The sequence below is a fragment of the Pelmatolapia mariae genome, linkage group LG18, assembly GCF_036321145.2.
Source record: "Pelmatolapia mariae isolate MD_Pm_ZW linkage group LG18, Pm_UMD_F_2, whole genome shotgun sequence".
In the NCBI taxonomy this organism is placed as follows: Eukaryota; Metazoa; Chordata; class Actinopteri; order Cichliformes; family Cichlidae; genus Pelmatolapia; species Pelmatolapia mariae.
Genome location: NC_086243.1, coordinates 24,605,129 through 24,623,081, shown reverse-complemented (window position 1 = coordinate 24,623,081; position 17,953 = coordinate 24,605,129). Strand labels below are relative to the sequence as shown.

The 17,953-nt window shown below is 40.5% G+C and overlaps 1 protein-coding gene across 4 annotated transcripts in view; it reads right to left on the bottom strand.

Moving 5' to 3' along the window:
* Positions 1-17,953, bottom strand: part of LOC134616257 (receptor-type tyrosine-protein phosphatase mu-like) — a 156,409-nt gene that overhangs the window by 75,662 nt on the left and 62,794 nt on the right. For all 4 annotated transcript variants that reach the window (XM_063460984.1, XM_063460986.1, XM_063460985.1 and 1 more), the window contains exon 8: positions 1,288-1,596. In XM_063460984.1, the coding sequence (XP_063317054.1) occupies positions 1,288-1,596 (309 nt within the window). The remainder of the gene's footprint in view (positions 1-1,287; positions 1,597-17,953) is intronic.

The window sequence follows — 17,953 nt, the reverse complement described above, 5'->3', positions numbered from 1 at the left end:
CAAGACACTGTTATACATATTTTACAGCAAACCTGAACACTTTTCATACAGATAAAAATGGATAGAAAAGATGAAGTTGTAAACCCAGGGGAACAGCAGGAATCTTAATCTTTCTGCAATGTTTACTTGTATTGAGATACTGCCAAAGAGATCTAGTCCTTTAACCCCTCATGTGAATTGCTTTCATTCTTTAAGCGAAAGAGACTGATGTGGAGATGTACTTTTTTTTTTTTTTTTTGGTTTAAAGATTTATCTTGAAGAACACAACTAAAGCTACACCCTGCCTGTACACTTTCTCCCATGGGACTCTCAGCACACAGATACACATACAGAAACACATAGCAGTCAGATACTGAGAAACAGTTGCCACTTTCAAGTTTCCAACCAGAGATATCTGAGCCAGACATGACTCTTTTCGTCAGCTGAGCCTGTTATCTGGCGGCCGGGGTTCCTTGAGACTTCTGTAGAGTTCATTTCCTGTGTCTGCTGAGGCAACACAGAAGATCTTTCATCTTTGAAGGAGGTGAAACAACTATCCGACACAGAGGCTTACTGTCTGACTTCTGTGCTCTCCTGAAAAATATTTGGAATATCCCAGACTTTGTTTGTGGCTGTGAATCGGATGAGAACCTACACATCCCAAAGATCGAAACATTAAAACTGTAAAAACAAAAGCAAGTTGTTCAGCTGTTGGAGACACATTTTCTTTTATTAAGTTTTAAGAGAAAGTGTGTTAGTGTGCCATTTAATTTTGATAGCATGGAATTAGCAAGGCTACATTATTCCAAGCAGATAATTATTAATGCATACTTCCACAAGCTGGAATTTTAGATCACAGGTTATGTATTAGTCAACAATTAATATAATCAGTGAGAATCCATGCTTGATGCTATAGTAATAAGCAATATTGTTTGTTTAAGGACAACATTGCAAATATAAATGTCGGGATCTCTCTCTCTCTCTCTATCTATGGCGATAGCGGCTCAAGAGTTGGGAGTTTGCCTTTTAATCGGAAGGTTGCTGGTTCCAGCCCCGGCTCTGACAGTCTCGGTCGTTGTGTCCTTGGGCAAGACACTTCACCCGTTGCCTACTGGTGGTGGCCAGAGGGCCCGGTGGCGCCAGTGTCCGGCAGCCTCGCCTCTGTCAGTGCCCCCCAGGGTGGCTGTGGCTACAATGTAGCTTGCCATCACCAGTGTGTGAATGTGTGTGTCAATGGGTGGATGACTGGATGTGTAAAGCGCTTTGGGTTCTTAGGGACTAGTAAAATGGACTATTGATGTTACTTACCATCCTCATCGGTCTGCACCTCCAGCTCTGTGCTCTCCTTGACACCCTCCGGGTTTCGCAGCACCAGCTTGACGCTGAGGTTGGTGAATGGAGAGAGATTGTGGATAGTGTGCTGAGGATCACGACTCTGAGTGTCATAACACACTTCCTCACGCGTCTCCTCCTTGCCAGCTACTCTGTACCGGTACTGGACGGTAAGGTTGTAGCTGTGGCAGCGGGTCACGTTATAGCCCAGAGGTTCCCAGCGCACTGTAACCTGTTTGGACTGGATGTCCACCACTTCCAGCCTCCGTGGGCCGTGCATAGGCTCTGGCGAAATCGAAAGAGAAGGAAGTGTGAACTTACATCAAGATAATCAATTAGGTCATATTAAATGCCAGGTGTTTCAGGCCAGATGCAATAAAATCAAAATTACTGAGGTTTACGTGGGCTAGAGAAAGCGCCTTTTCCTTTGGGCCAAAAAAATCCAGTAGTAGATTTTTCATAACACTTCAGACCCAGTCAATACTTTCATTCATATTAAAATACCACTTTTTTCTGTTTATAGTCCATATTTCCAGAAAATATTTTAAAATTTCAAAGGCACAGACTGATACTGAGCATTGCCAAATCCCATTACCGTTGCTAACTTGGGCTCACAGCAACTAAAGGCACCAAGACACCACAGGTCTGTCGCTGGAAACCCTCAGCAGGTGGTGTATCATCCCTTCAGAGCGTGCCATTCCTCTGCTTCTTCTGCCTTGTCCTCCGCCTTTTCTACTCTATTTTCCATCTCGCCCAGTGGCGGTCAGCTATTAGCACCACACTGATACAGAGTCAGCCAACCTGTCAATCCAGGCAGGACACAACCCCCACCGCTATCCTATCACCTCTAATCACATACACTGTGTCTCCTTGCCTTTTCTCTTCCACTTTATCCATTTTCTCTCTCCTTCCTTCTCTCTCTTCTCCTGCCATCTCTTTTTCCATGACTCCCCCTTTTCTATTTCCCGCGCTCTCTCTTTCTCCTTTCCCCACCTATTTTCCCCTCTTGCGCTCCCTCTCTCCCTCCTTTCCTACGGGAGGAAAGCAGCCCAAGCACAAGGTAATGGGATCAATTTCCATTCCAGGTTAAATTCGCAGTCCATTTCTCTGGAACTTAACACTTTACCACCTATTAGGAAGAGCCAGAGCTCAATTTCCCCGTTCCCCAGGAGACACAGTCCAGCAATTCAGAGGCGGCCACGGCAGCCATGTTTAACATTCTAGAGATGTGTGAAGGGAGACTGGACTCAGGCTAGAGCACGGTGTTCATTTTTACAAATTGTATAAAAGACAGAACAAACAAGCAAGAAACCAACAAACACTGTTGGCATTATGATCACATTAGACGTTTCTTTTTGTTATCTTCCGCTATCCAGCGTATTACTACTGCGATAAAATGTTCAAGGTTTATCGAGAATCCTTTCAAATGATCTTGCAGGAGTTTGAGTAGCGCTATAGAAAATCTACAAGGTGGAAATGAACGGTTTCAAAAAAAATTAGGTCATGGCATGTGAAAACTCGGGCCGGTACAAGTGGAAAAGGGCTCCTCGATGAATGAAAGATCGAACGCTTGCCGATTTCACGAGGAGAAACAACGGGTGTGATTTCTCCTGCACTTTTACAGACAAGATGAAATAGCATTAGAAGAGCCTGAAGGAGACAGAGGAAGAGCTGTTGAAGGCAGATTGGAAAAAGGATGTCAATGTGCAGTATATAGTACATGAAACACAAAAGGCTACAAATGTGATGCCTCACAAAAGGCATAATCTCTTTCCAAAAGGGAAAAAAAAATGGCATCTATGATATATTCAAGACGGATTTGCTACTATAGTTCAAATAAAAGTAAACATTCCACTAAAATTCCTCATTCAGCACGCGTATCCATCAGCTTTAATCGTGACTTAACAAGCAGTTGAGAGAATATAGAGCTATCTGTTGTTGGTTTACTTGTGTTTTATCATTTCTTAGCCTGAATTTTACTCTGCAGCGAATGTCTTACTCTGCCACTAAAATGCAGTAATAATGTAAAAAGTGGTGTGATATTTAAGAAAATGTAATCACACCCTCCAAAAACAAACAAACAAACAAAAAACAAAGATTCTAAGGAAAAACTGGGAGCAACTGGCAATGAGAAACAGGCTTCTTCACTCGATTGCAGTGTCGGGAGAGCCATCCAGAAAATAGAAGTTTAAACCCCTTTATTTGCGGAACTATCTGTTGGCCGCACTCTGTAGGCAACGGTTACACTAAAAGCACAGAGAATTGCAGGGTGGCCAGGCACAGAAATCAAATTAAACCAGATGCTCTCAGAGTTACAAATGCACCAAAGTGTGAATCTCAAACAGACGTGCACAAGCGACTGAGAGTTAGTCTCATTTCTGGAGCGTTCAAGGAGAATGTCACACTCCCATCTTTGTGGAACATCATAGATAATGTCCACTGCACCCTAATTCGGGCCAATGGAGAGCTGCCAGGATGGGAAGCACTTGTGGAAAATATAACTGTGCTGAGAAACAGCCATAGCCCCACGAAGAAGGGACATTAATTTATTTGTGTCTATTTGTTTTACTGGCAGTAGGATTATTAGACATATTCTTTTTATTTTTGGGTGTACAAGTCGAAGGAAAGATACACAAAGGAACATCGGCCGTTTGGAAGCAGCTTTTATAATTATTCTATAGCCTCTGCCTGGAGTTTTGTAGAGAAAAGGCTAATTGTTTGTTGCCCCACTGGCTCCCTGTAGTGCAAATGCCAGCTGTCTGAGGGAGGCAGTAAAACGAGAGGATCTGTGGCAGAACTTGTAACCCATGATTCAGAATGACTTCATTGCTTGCATGAACAACAAGGTGCCTTATCCGTTTTAGAGCCCGGTCATGGATGACTTTGAAGAAAGAGGAAAAGGAAAAAACACCGTGCATCCTCCTCCCTCACTTAATCTGAAATGAACAGGTCAGGCTGAATGGCTGATATCCTTTATAAGTCCCTTCATGAATAGATGAAGACCATGCAGCCATTCTCAAATGGGCCCACAGGCCCGTGAATGACAACTGATGAGATGAGCCTATTACCCCAGTTTACTGTGGCTGCAAGTTTAGTTTTATTGACTGAACAGTAAGAGGCTCAGTATCAAGAGCACAAACAGAAATAACAACAAGGAATAATAGGGCAAGCTCTGAAAATCCATACCATTTTTTTCCTCCCCACAATGCTCTCAAGCTATCACAGTCTCAGGGCGACATTGGGGTGAAAGTACTAAAAATATGACTCCAATATCTCTCCAGTATGGCAGATATTTCTAGTGGAATAGAGTTATAATAATGGCTATGAAAGCATCCCTTGGAGCAGGAAATTACTGAGGTCTATCTTATGCCAGGGCACTCAGAATGAGCTCCAGTGAGAGCCAGATTGGTATTCCAAGCGGTGGACAAATTATCACCTGCCCCACACTCACCGATGTAATTGAATAATTTGAACTTGACATTTACATAGAACTATTAGTGATTTTTTGTCATTACAGTCTGACATTTAAATAATGTTTTTAGAAATTATCAGCACATTATTGCGTCTTGCTAATTTGATTGGGCCCTGCGTACATGCTACTGCAGCTCATGCGATAACATGATTTTGCCAAACATTAAATAAAAAAAATTATAAAAACAACAACAAATAACCGCATGTTGCAACTGCCTGTCCTAGAGGGGGCTTCAAATGGTGCACTTAGCCCCTGGGAAGAGCAAGACATTAGTCCTGGATGAAAGGAAACAAATTGGGCATGTCTGGAGCACAGCCACTTTACTACTAGATGAATGTGTGTGTGCGGGCGTGTGTGGCTGCATAAAGGGGACCATGTGTGTACTCTTGTGTGTTTACCATCTTATGAGTGTAAAAGAGTTTCCATATGCGTGCACAGCAGCACACGTCTGGTTTCTCAGCATCTTTCTGGCTATATGTACAGAAGAGCGATTTACTTATCAGATTTTCCTCAGGCTTCGCAGCAAAGGAGCCATTCGGAAAGCCGGGATCTTTATCAGATCCACATCGATTAAGAGAAGAAAAGCCTGATGCTGGCTTAGACTTCCATCTACCTGCTCAGCACACAGACCCAGAAAGGGGGGGGGGGAGCCTGTTTCCCCAGTGATTAGAAACCCCCAGCAAGTCAATGTGGCTCCCTTGCCTGTTCACCGTCTCATCAGGCTGAGGAAGAGGAGGGGAGTGCTTGTTTTCAGAAAAGGGGGGAGTGCTTTGACTTTCACAGGATGGCCCGTAGATGGTCTGATTCCTTTGCAGAGCATGTCAACCGGAGCTTGTCACAAGACAGTACAGCTGTTGGAGACGGTACCAAACAACTTGATGACGGTAAGATTAAAACCTGGCTGGAAGGGTGTTTTCATGTAAAGTGTTCTGTTCTAGGCAGTCAGGCCTGGTATTGCCATCACTTATCTCTCTCCATTTTGATTTGTTATTCTTTCTGTTGTGTTTGAGCTGGGTGGGCTGGGAAACAAGCACATTTGTTTGCCTCTTTCTATTACATCTCACTGATAGCACTATGACCATTGAGGTAATGACATGGGTTTTACACTTAGGAAATCATTTTCATATCCGACAGAAGCAAGCAGTAATGATAGCTTTTGATAACCGACAATCAAAGCTCCATCACCCTCCTAGAGTGCTTCTCTATGCAATCCTCTGGAGGAACAGAAAGACTGTTTGACTCTGTGTGTGTATGTGCATGCATGTGGGAAGAGATGGAGGGAGTCGGTGTGTGGGTAGATAGGTGGGTGAGGGGACTGGAGAAAGAAAGCTAAGACAGAGAAGGGGTGGAAATGTCAAGGTTTTTGTTGCCATCAAATGCAACAAGTAAAATTAGGCCTCAGAGCTGACGTGTGTACACATATTATAACTGATGGCACTTTAAAAGGCACTGTACATGGACATCTTGTGATCCAATACAAGCATTAGTCAGAGACAAATGCTTACATGATCAGGACACACACACACATACACACACACGGACACTTTGCTCAGACACCTTGGAGGCGTGGATAATCACAAGGATTTATTGAATGGTGGTGGTCGCTCCTCACTCTATCAAGTCCTTCTTTATAGGCCCCGTGATAAATGAGACTGCCATGATGGGCGAGTGTGAGGGGCGGAGGGGCCTACAGTGCTCTGGATCAAATTGAAACCACCGAATGAGCCCGGGCGCCGGACCAGGCCAGGCTGCCACCTTGTCTGATGAACCCCCTGAAGCTGTAGGGGTGGAGATGAATGGGCGAATGCTTTCCTTTTCACAGAACTAAAGAGAAGGGGACGGTGAAAGTAAGACATTCTCTACCAACACAGATGATGTATGACAAGATTCATGACTGTCAAGGCATATCTAGTCCTTTCCTGTTTTTGTAAACAACCACGCTACTGTATGCTGGCCTAAAAATGCCAATAAGCTCAACGGCTTGAAAATAGAGAACTAAGAAATACTGATTTTGTGTGGAAATGTCAAACTAAATATTCAGTTTTTGGATTACGCTGACATGCTGAAGACATGTCGTCTGACACAATGGAAAGCTGTTTATTACTACACTTAATAGATACAATATTCTACACGACCTGACTGGAAGCCAGAGGGTGGGGATGAATATCATTTAATTGTTCGAGATATAAAAATCCTCTGAAGCCACATTTAGGTTTATGCATTGATATACGAGTCTCAGTTCTGGTTTATATCGGGGGAAAAAAACAACATAGTACATTAAAAGCCAATGCAACCATGTTAATGTAGTTTAATTCATAAACACTATTTTAATATAATACCAGTTCACACTATAGAATTATGTTTAAAACATAAGTATACCATACTTGCAAGCTTTAGCCAATAAGCAGTCAACGACTATGTCTGTGAAAATGCTTTTATATAATAACTATCAAACAATGATAACAACAAAAAAGGCCAATTTTTATATACACAAACCAACAGACATGAGAGAAATGTTATGCATGGAAGAAAAAAAAAGTGTATTTGCATGGAATCAATACAGGCTATTTACTACCATCATGTGTTGTAACATTTGGTCAGTGCAGTAGTTTAAAAAACCCCAAAAAGCTAAAATGAAGCCTGCAGTTATTATACATTGACTGTAAATTAAAAGAACAAACCTGGCAAGTGTGCGTCATGAGGTGAAATAAAGTGCGAGTCTACAAACCGGATGAAAACAAATGGGCAGCCAGTTGATGGAACGAGCAGAGGCAGCTGAGGAGGAACTGGTTAAATCAATCTTTCATTTTGTTTCCACCAATATGCTGTGCAGTGATTGGGGTCAGGGTGACAGGCAGAATGACCCCCTCTTCCCTCATCCGTCTTAACACATACATGCCCACACACCCATCTCTCCTGTCAGAGCAGACTTTGTCTTTTGTGTTCAGGTTCCTCGGAAAATGGCTGCGAATAGGGCTTACAAATGGGAAGAACACAAGCCCTCATTTACCAATGGGGACGCAATCTCTACAGGAGCAGTGGGAGGTTACCAAGGTGATTCTTCAACTTCAGCACTACCCAGATGGCCCTTGTGCCACTGTCATTTGTCGCTAAAAACCCACATGTGTCGTATTCAACTCAGGGTGTTACCCACAGTGTAAATCAAAGTGAAGCGCTTGACTTTGTGAAATGGTTGCTGTGTTTTCTGAGCCACCCACTTAGGAGATATGAGATCCAAGATCTAGCTATCTAGGTGGGGGAATAGAGGGAATAAATCGCAACCCTTCTGACATTCATGTCCTTTAGTTGAGGAGTAGACGCAGAAATGTTCTTGAGTTAGAGTTATACAACCAGACTGAGTGAGTGCTTGTTGGATGCCTAGGAAGGGGAATGGGACATCTATAATTCAGCAAAAGGATGGAGAAAATCTGTGACAAAAATTACAGCAGATAGATCATGAATAATTAATCAGGGAGAATAGAAACATTTAAAGACCTTGAGAAGCATTTCAGTTCAAATTTAAAAACAGCAGAGAAAAAAAACCTTAAAATCTTCCTGCAGAGCCTGACTAAACTACCGCTATTTATCATCCTCCTGAGGCTCAAGAGTAGAGGTTACTAACAACCTCAAAGATAATTGTTTACGAGGAGCTGAAGAAGCAGCTCTGGACTAAAAAGAGACTGAGTTTATGTGGATATCACCAGAGTATCATTTGTACACATCTGTTTTCAGGACTTTCAATTCTTCCCTGTCGAGAATAGATGGATGGAGTGATGAAGGTGAGGGAAATGGTAATAATAATAATAATAATAATAATAATAATAATGAACTGGCTATAAATGCAAATATTTCGCACACTCGTTCCTTTCCCACAGCAGTTGTTTGAAGAAGTGTCCTTGAGAGGAACACAATTTACCTTTTGCAGCGCCAATATCATAGAGCACAATTCACCATTCTACTTCCAACTGCCTGTGATAAAAAGACTTTTATTGTGGTCCTCCTATAACCTTCCTGCACACCACAAACTCAATCTACCCTGTTTTCTCTGACTGACAAAAGGACACAAATTCAATGGGCCTCAAACTAAGGCTTTTCATTCGCCTTGCAATAGGCAATATATAAACCCTATAGGTCACATGACTGGCCGCTATTGTGGGTGACAAACTGGACCAGTGTTATCTGAGATAGTAAGGTGAAGTGACTTTCTATTCATGGCTCAAGGCAACAATAGTGTTAATTAGACACATGCCTGGCAAACAATTTCCTTTCCTTTCGGGCCGGGAGAGACAAATCTGCTTAATCTCAACCTTAGCTAAAAAGCAACCATCATGAAGGGATAGATCTCACGGAGGAAAATTGCCCTGTAGACATGCACAAAGCTTCTGACGGGAAAAATAGCAGTTACATCTGACAGATCATCACTCTCCCTTTGTTGACAAAATGTTTGGTTAGACAAGAACTGGCGAGGCAGAATATAGTATACCGATTCAGTTAAGTGTGACTGCAAATGACGAAAAACGATGGAGTCAACATGCTTAGCTCTACAGCAATAACATCCTCTATTTTGGAAAACTACAAACATTTTTCTGAGAAGTGTTTGTTCAGTTCAGTTGAATTTAGATTAACCGTTATCTTAAGGTAAGGCATTTAAATAGATGGTGCTGTGAAAAAAATATATTCCTGATTTCTTAGTTTTCTGTATATTTATCAAAATTCTATGTTATTCAGAGATAACCTTTGTAAATACAAAATGCAGTTTTTCAATGATGATTTTATTTACTTTATTTCCAAACCGTCTTGGACCTGTGTGAAAAGGTAATTGCCCCCATGGTAAATCATAGATAACTGTGATTAATCACAGTTTTGGAAAGCTGAGTTCAATTTCATTAGCCACACCAAGGCCTGGTTATGGCCAGATCTGTTGAATCAATAAATTACTTAAATAGAACCCGAGTGACAAAGTCAAGTAGACTAAAATCTCAAAAAGCAACAGATCATGTCACGATCTAAAGAAACTCAAGAACAGAAGAGAAATAAACTGAAGAGAAATAAATATCAGTCTGGACTAACTATCTATCATTAACTATGAGTCTGGAAAGAGTTACATAGTCATTACAACGGCCCTGAGACTCCAGTGAACCACAGTGAGAGCTATTATCTAGGAAAAGAAAAAGAAGAAAAAAAAAAATCAAGAAAACTTGGAACTGTGGTGAACCTTCCCAGTGAGTGGCCAGCCTACCAAAATTATTTGAAGAGTAATCAACAATCCATCCACGAGGTCACAAAAGAACCCCAAAAAACATCGAAAGAACTGCCAGCCTCACTTGTATTAGTTAAGGTCAGTGTTCACAATTCAACAATAAAAAAAAAAGCCTTAACAAAAATAGAGGGGTCCTGGGGGAAATCACTGCTGACCAGAAGGAACACAAAGGGTCGCCCCACATTTGTCAAAAAATGTCTTGATGATCACGAAGACTTTTGAGAAAATATTCTGTAGACTAACGAGACAAGCTGAACTTTTGGAGGGTTTGCATCCCATTACACCTGGCATGAAACCAACATGGCACTTCATAAAAGAACATCATATCAACACTCAAACATGGTGGTGGTAGTGTGATGGTCTGGGGTTGGTTTGCTGCTTCAGGACCTGGACGACCTGCCGTTAATTTACGGAACCATGAATTCTACTCCTTACAAGAAGATCCTGAACGAGTAATTTAGGCAGTTTTCTAAAGCTCATGCACACTTGGGTTACACAGCGGCAATGAATGGATCAAAATGTTAGTAGATCACAATGAACAAAATGCTTGCACTGAATCCAGTGTGCATAGTTTTTCATAGCTTGAATAAATAAATACGTTACTGTAAAACATTAACTGAACAGTGGGCGGGTTGAGGAGGCGGCGTTGAGTAGTTAAGGGGGCAATTGTTTTTTAAAAATAATGAATTTTATAGTTACTGGGGCTATCTGTGTCTAACTTTAAAATAAGTTTGATTATCTGAGATATTTAAATGTGACAAATATGCATAAAAAATGAAGAAATTAGGGATTGGGAAAAAAAAATTTCATGGCAGAGAGACAAAACCAAGTCATTTGTCACCTAATCCGTGTGTCCTTAAGCTTTTATAAAAGCTATTCAGAAACCTTTCTGCTCTGATCCTTTTATTTTTTTGAATATGCAGTTTTAGTGAAGATCCAAGGCCGTAACACTTCTTTAAGGTAAGGTCAACAGTAAATTGTCACAATTTATATAATTCTACAATGTGCCCATAGAGAAATGCACTGTTTTTTCCCCATACACATTCCTTCAGATACCTACCCACATACATACCTAAGACTAATGTCATGAACGCTGCCTTCAGTTTGTTCAGTGTCTACCCTTTGGCACATGGAAGGGATGGATATTGAGCTACCAACCCTACATTTAGTAAACCACTTATTACCACCAAAGCTTTGGCCACCCAATGCTTCACATTGGGATATTAGTGAATCTTATTTTATAGCACTGCTGAATTTTAACCTCAGAATTTCTTAGAGCCAGACAAAGATTTCTACAAAACCAACACATTTTCTAAGAAGAGGTAAATGCTTGCAATTACTTTATATAACTGGTACTAAGCCCAACTATCCCCAGGTCAGGTCATCAAATCTTCTTGTCTATCAAAATAAATGGTTTCTTGACATATTAAGTATACATTGGAAAAAAAAAAAAAAAAAAAAGGGGCCGTTTTATACAGTGTAGATTGTACTTTTCAAAGCCTCTTTTGACAGTTGAACAATGGTAGAAAAGGGAATAACATTAACCTAAATCAGTCATACCATTATTCATTACTTTGTAAGGTTTTAAAGGGATGACGGTGACAGGAAAGTTGTACTTTTTTGTGAGCGTAACCTACAGAAACCAACTGCGTAACACTCATTTATTTTTCAGAGTTTGTGTGATTCACAGACTTTTCAAGGTCAATATAGCAGTAGTATTCTTCAAAAAGGATCAAAAAGTTCTTTCATTATTTAAGTCATCCTATTTGGAATAATTTGTTCACTTTACATTGCCCTAACACTGTCTTTTTATTAGCAGAATACAAATTCAGCCATAATGAACTTTTGTGTGACACCAAGAGCTTATACCTGAAGCCCCACAGTGTGTAAGCACTAGATTTTTTGTTTTTTCTTTCCCATTTACATGCTTTCAATCCAGCACCTGCTCTTGTTCTGATGTGGATTTGCATGCATCCCATCGTACCATTGTCTTTGTCACAACAGTTCTGTTAACATCTTTTGTCCAAAAGTATGCCACAAGTATGTTAATCCATTACTGGGCAAGAAACCATATTTAGTGAGACATCCTAACTGGCCCCCCTCCCCTCTCCATGAGGTTGGAGAACCGGCGAAGGTTGCGTCACAAAAACTTCAATGACCCTGATTTGTAACAAAAATGAAAAACTTAAAAGTCCCAAATTTCTTTTACCCTCCAATGACGCTTTAGCTCTAAATAAGTGTTGTGGTGATTCCCCTATAAAGACTTAAACCAGCTTTGTCAATGCATGTAATCAGCAGTGCTGCAGTATATGAAGAACACAGCCTCCTTTGCCGCTGTCTGTGGTTTTTAAACAGAAGCCAGTTGTTGTTTTAAAACGTGATACGAGTTATGATCAAATGGGAGGTAGCAAGTAAGCAAAGACTTTGCAGAGGTTTTGGTGAAGCTTCAGTAGCTCGTAATGCAGTATGTAGAGAAATTGCTGAAAGATCATTGCTTGAATACTTCGTATAGATTCCAATGCTCATGTTTGCAGGTTGGCTTCAAACTTACTGAGTACTGATGTACAAATTTAGAAGACCTCTGGTGGATGTCTTACACATCAGATGCTTAAATATATAAATATTTGGAATTTATTTAACTGTTTTGCTGGCACAGCGATCCCATTCTTCTTTTTGTCCTCATGTTTAAAATACCTCTTTGTCCACTGTGTGACACTATTAAACTGATGTTGTATTGTGGGTGTTATAGTTTATTGTCTATATATATTCTGACTACTTGTATTTATATTTCCAAAAAACAAATACTTATATCAAAACACACAACCCGATAAAATAAAGTTTTGTTAAAATAAATATGGCAAAAATGGTATTAATCAAGGAATTGTGAACATAATTTGAATCCACATAGATTTCTGTACCAGTATCACATCACTGAGATAAATTACTACACTTGAAAAAAATAAAGTGATTATACTGTTTCCAGACTGCCATCATTCTTATTAGCGTCAAAACAGATCTGGTCTTTTACAAATTAACCATGAGGCAAAATGCAAATAACCAACCTCGGCGAGGGTGAACATAATTGCGCAGCTCCTCCCTGCTCTCCACTATTATAAATGAGTGTTTAAGCGAAGGATGATCCCTGATTAACGCAGATTCCCTTGTGTTTAATAGCACTCGGTGCAACAGAATGGCAAAGTAAAAACAAACAGATGAGACTACTCCCACGTGGCCTCAGAGCGCAGATGGAGACAACTTATAGATGGAGATGTGGAGTTGGCAGAAGCCGGAGTCTGAGCAGGTGTTTGGACCCAGCATGGACATCATGTACTGCCATTTTTAAAGCGCCTGAGAGCCAGCGGGACAGCGGAGGGCATAGGGTGGAGATGATACACACAGGACAGATTGCTTTTCTACCATGGCAACTAGTATGAAATTATCTCCACTGCATAATAAGTACTTAGTGGAAAGAACATGCCACATGCAGGCCTTGCACTGGCTCAATCAGCTTCAAGTGGCTGTAAAACTTGACTAATAAACTTAATTTATAGAGCACTTTTCTAACAAAGCTGCAAAGTGCTTCAAAGAAAAAAAAACACACAAATAAAATATATATATTTTTATCTATCTATAGATATATAGAGCTCTCTCTCTCTCTCTCTCTCTCTCTCTCTCTCTCTCTCTCTCTCTCTCTCTCTCTCTCTCTCTCTCTCTCTCTCTCTCTCTCTCTCTCTCTCTCTCTCTCTCTCTCTCTCTCTCTCTCTCTCTCTCTCTCTCTCTCTCTCTCTCTCTCTCTCTCGTCCTGACCCACGTGCAATTTCTTTGTCGTTTCTTTCCAATGATCCACACCTTCTTGTATATTGTGCTCTTGAAAGATTGTTCTTTACACTTTTTCCCCCACTCATTCACAGTCCAGTCCAGTGGCTTAAACAATCAGTCCAGTAGCACAGGACTGATTGTTTGTTAAGCCACTTAACACTGGCCTATGAATGATTAAAGCATATAAAATAGACCTAGTTCAATGGATGAACCGCTGTTGTGTCTACACATAACAGACAACAACCCAATTTTAAATTTATCTTTTGGCACTTTGTTACTACCAGCCTGCCAAAAGCTATCATTTTACATAATTTCTTTAGTTGAATCTATGAAAAATGACAAAGATAACAGAGTTTGGAAGGCATAAAATAGCAGTTTGCCACAAACAAGGTGATTCCCAAAGGACTATTAGCTGAAGTTTGGCATATCTTGGCATGATGTACAGTGTGTCCTTAAACAATTTGACAAAAGCAAAAGTATCTAAAGTAGATGAACAATATCAGAAAGTCATGTGTCTAAAGAAACGGGGTGAAATCATTTCAGTGAAGTCCTGACACAGGACCTGAAAGATGGATCTTTCGCTTAATCTGATGTTCACCAAAACCTTTTCAGAAAAGGAAGGGCTGAGATATGCCACATCACATAAGGACTTGACTGCGAATTGGTGGCTACAGATCCTATGGCGTGATAAAAATATTGGTTCAAATCGTCATGAATGGTGAAACTCAGGGAGAAACTCAGGACAGAGATACAGCAGTAAGTGTATACATTGTAAAACACGGTAGACACTCTGGCACGGTTTGGGGACTGCATTACAGCCAATAATGTTGGAAATTAAAATGAATGGAAGATTACTAATGGAGAAAAGTACCATCAGATTTAGATCCACCATACTTACAAAGCATTAAATTAACAGTGGCTTCATTTTCAGCATGACAATGAATCAAAATACACTGCCAATGCAGTAAAAGCACACCTGCATAGAAAAGCACTGGGGATGTGAGTGACTAGTACATTAGCAGACTAATCGTCACTGTTTTCACTAGTCAGTAAAAGACTTACTAGATGGTTAATCTATTTATTTTACATTTTAATTGATGCCCAATACCGGTAAATTATTGTGTTCTGAACATTATGCAGCCATCTGCCTGTTGTAGAGAAACATAACTCTGTTCATCTAGGCCTCATCTTTTTGATAACACTGTTAGTTAGAGATTGCGGATAAGTTTTTCATGTTTTTCCTCTGCATTGCCTGGAATAAAACATGTTCATAATGCACAGTGTTGATTTACGCAGCATGATTCATTTATGAAGAAAGTGATTAATGGTTTAAAATGCTTTTGTCACTAGTTTTTGACATTTTCCATTAAACGGTTCTCAAATTTTACTTACTGAGTGTTTTTAGTTTAAGACTAGTCGATTAGTCCAATTTTTTTTTCCTCAATTAGTCATCTCAGAATGTAGTCACTGAGAGTTTCCCTAAAAAGCACATACTTAAACAGAACCCAGACCTCAACATTATAGTAGCATCTATTTGTGGGGTCATCTTGAGACATATTTGCCTTTTCAGTAAATCATAGCACTTAGTAAAACACAAAGAAATAAGACTTTTGCACAATTCTGCATTAAAAAATACATTAAAAAATGACTAAAACATCTGAAAATTTTAAAAAAGGCACACATTTACAAAAAAAATTTAAAAAGAAATTTAAATAGACAATTAAGAATTTGCCAAGAAGTCGGCCTGATCAAAAAGCGCATGAGCCTTATTCAGCAATTTAAGTAAACTGATTAGTAGAGTACATTTGTTAGTTTAGGATAACACATGTAGAAATAGTTTCAAATGTGTAGTGTTGCTGGAACTTTACCTGATTCAATACAAGTCTGTGAATGCCTCAACACAAAACAAACAAATATGGGGAAAATAAGTTTCCACCAAGACCTCAAATACCGCTCAGACTGCAGATGAGTAGTTGTTTAAGGTTTGCTTATCTGCCTTCCTAGTGTGGGCTGGAAATGGTCTCTCTGTGTGAGATGGTCTCTCAATAATGTTGCCAAAATGCAGGGCAACATGCTGTGATCCTAGGGCACCACCTGATAATACAGTGCTTTCCTTCAAGTAGCACTTACGGAGTGTGGAGGACTCTCAAGTGGTAAACAACTTCACGAATTTCACATGGAAGGGCAGCATGGTTACCAAATGCTTTTCACTTTCAGCTCAGAAATGTTTGCCAGAAGGAAAAGGAGCAAATGACAAATGTTAACTTGTGAATTTCAGCGTCAACAGTCCAAAGACACGAGGATATGCAAAAGCAAAATGTAGTTTGAATCACTCTGCAAACACTTGAAACCAACAAATAACCTCCCTAAAGCAATCACAGAGCCTTGGATGAGATGCTCTTTTGTTGTTCACCAGGAAAATAATGAAGGTTCTTCATGGGAAAGAAAACCTTTCAAGGCTACCCCTTTCTTTCTCCTGCCTCTGAATTGAATTGGTGGCGTCCTTGCATTATACATTCTCCGTTTTACAGAAGATTGAATTACAGCATCCTTTGTCATCAGAAACATTGCTCATTTTGCGAAGTGACCAAAGCATGGCTATGAATAATGATGTGAGTGGCAGTACTCTAAAGTGGCCACAGATTTTCATTAGCGCCCCCAGACAGCAGTACAGGGAGATGGGGAGCGAGTCTCTGGGCCAGTCTGTATCAACATTGATGTATCACAAGGCCCAGTGAGTCTTAACCGTTCAATTAGGAGCACTGCTGAGGCCCAGCCTGTCAGTGGGAAAGACCAGCAGAGAGCTGGGCAAGATCAAGAGCTGCTTCCTCAAACACACTTCAGGAGCCACGGCCATCAATCTCGCAACAGTGACGGCAGGTGGCCAAAGGAGCAGGACCCCTGCAGAATCTGGACCTAACTCAGGTAGGCTCATTCATCCCTATCAACCAGAATAAAAATGAACAAGCTCGTGACCTTCACAGCAGGGAGACGGGGGGTTACACCCTGGGCAGAAAGGGGAGAAGAATTTAATTTTCATCAGCATTTTTTCGGACACCAAACGGCATTAGCCGAGGAAACTGCTGAGGCTCGGTTTGTTTTGTTCCTCATGTTGGCATGCTAGCACACCGAGGGAATTTAGCTAGTTAATGTTGTGAGAAGGGCAATTTGTACAATAACATCAAAGTGTTTATCTACATGTTTGAGTTTAAATTCCCACAGTACACCAGCGGTGTAATAATCCAAATTTAAGGAGCCACTGTGCTTCACAAATATTATCAATCTGTGTTGGTGATAAATTAAAAAGCTTTAAGTCTGTTTGGAATGAGAATTAAGCTGAATAAACAAGTAGTTATGAAGTTAATCATGTGGTAGGCCTGTCCTCCGCTTTATATATCTGAGGGCCACCACAAATAATCACTTATGTCATGGTTATTGTTCCGCTGAGACACAGGCGTCTAGTCTTTCTTTTCCATGAAAAACTTAAGATTGTGCCATTGTTCCAGGTGCAAATGCAAAAGAAAAAAAATCTTTCCAAAAATCTATGGCTGGGAACAATGACAACACACAGGGGCTTTCTCTAAACAGAAAAATAATTACCAAGTAAAGTAGCAATGATATATGTCGAGCAATTACCAGATTCAGTTATTTACTTCAAATGCAATGAGGCTTTAGAGAAAACACAATGCAGCTTTGCAAACAATGGAACCCTGATGGCTATTTGTTGTATGCAGGGGATGATTCGTTAAACAAAGGGGGGCGGGGGGGGGGGGGGGGGGGGGGAGTCTCTTTTGAACGGTTTGTTTGTAAATGTACGTTCAGGACTGTACAAACACAACAAAGTTGAGGCAGTAACTGAAGGAACTGCTTGATCTGCTTTTACCACGGACCTTCCACTATGTTGGTCCATATAATTCAACAGAGAATAAAAACTTGATAAAGCCCATTGGGTTGGAATGTTGCAATGCTCTTCCAACGAAAGTGAAAGTTTAAATTCAAATTGTTAGTGGGTGTTGTCTGACATCTTACAATATGGACAGTCTTAAAGGAAGAGAACAGATTGTGATATCAAATGATAACGGCGCCGCCTG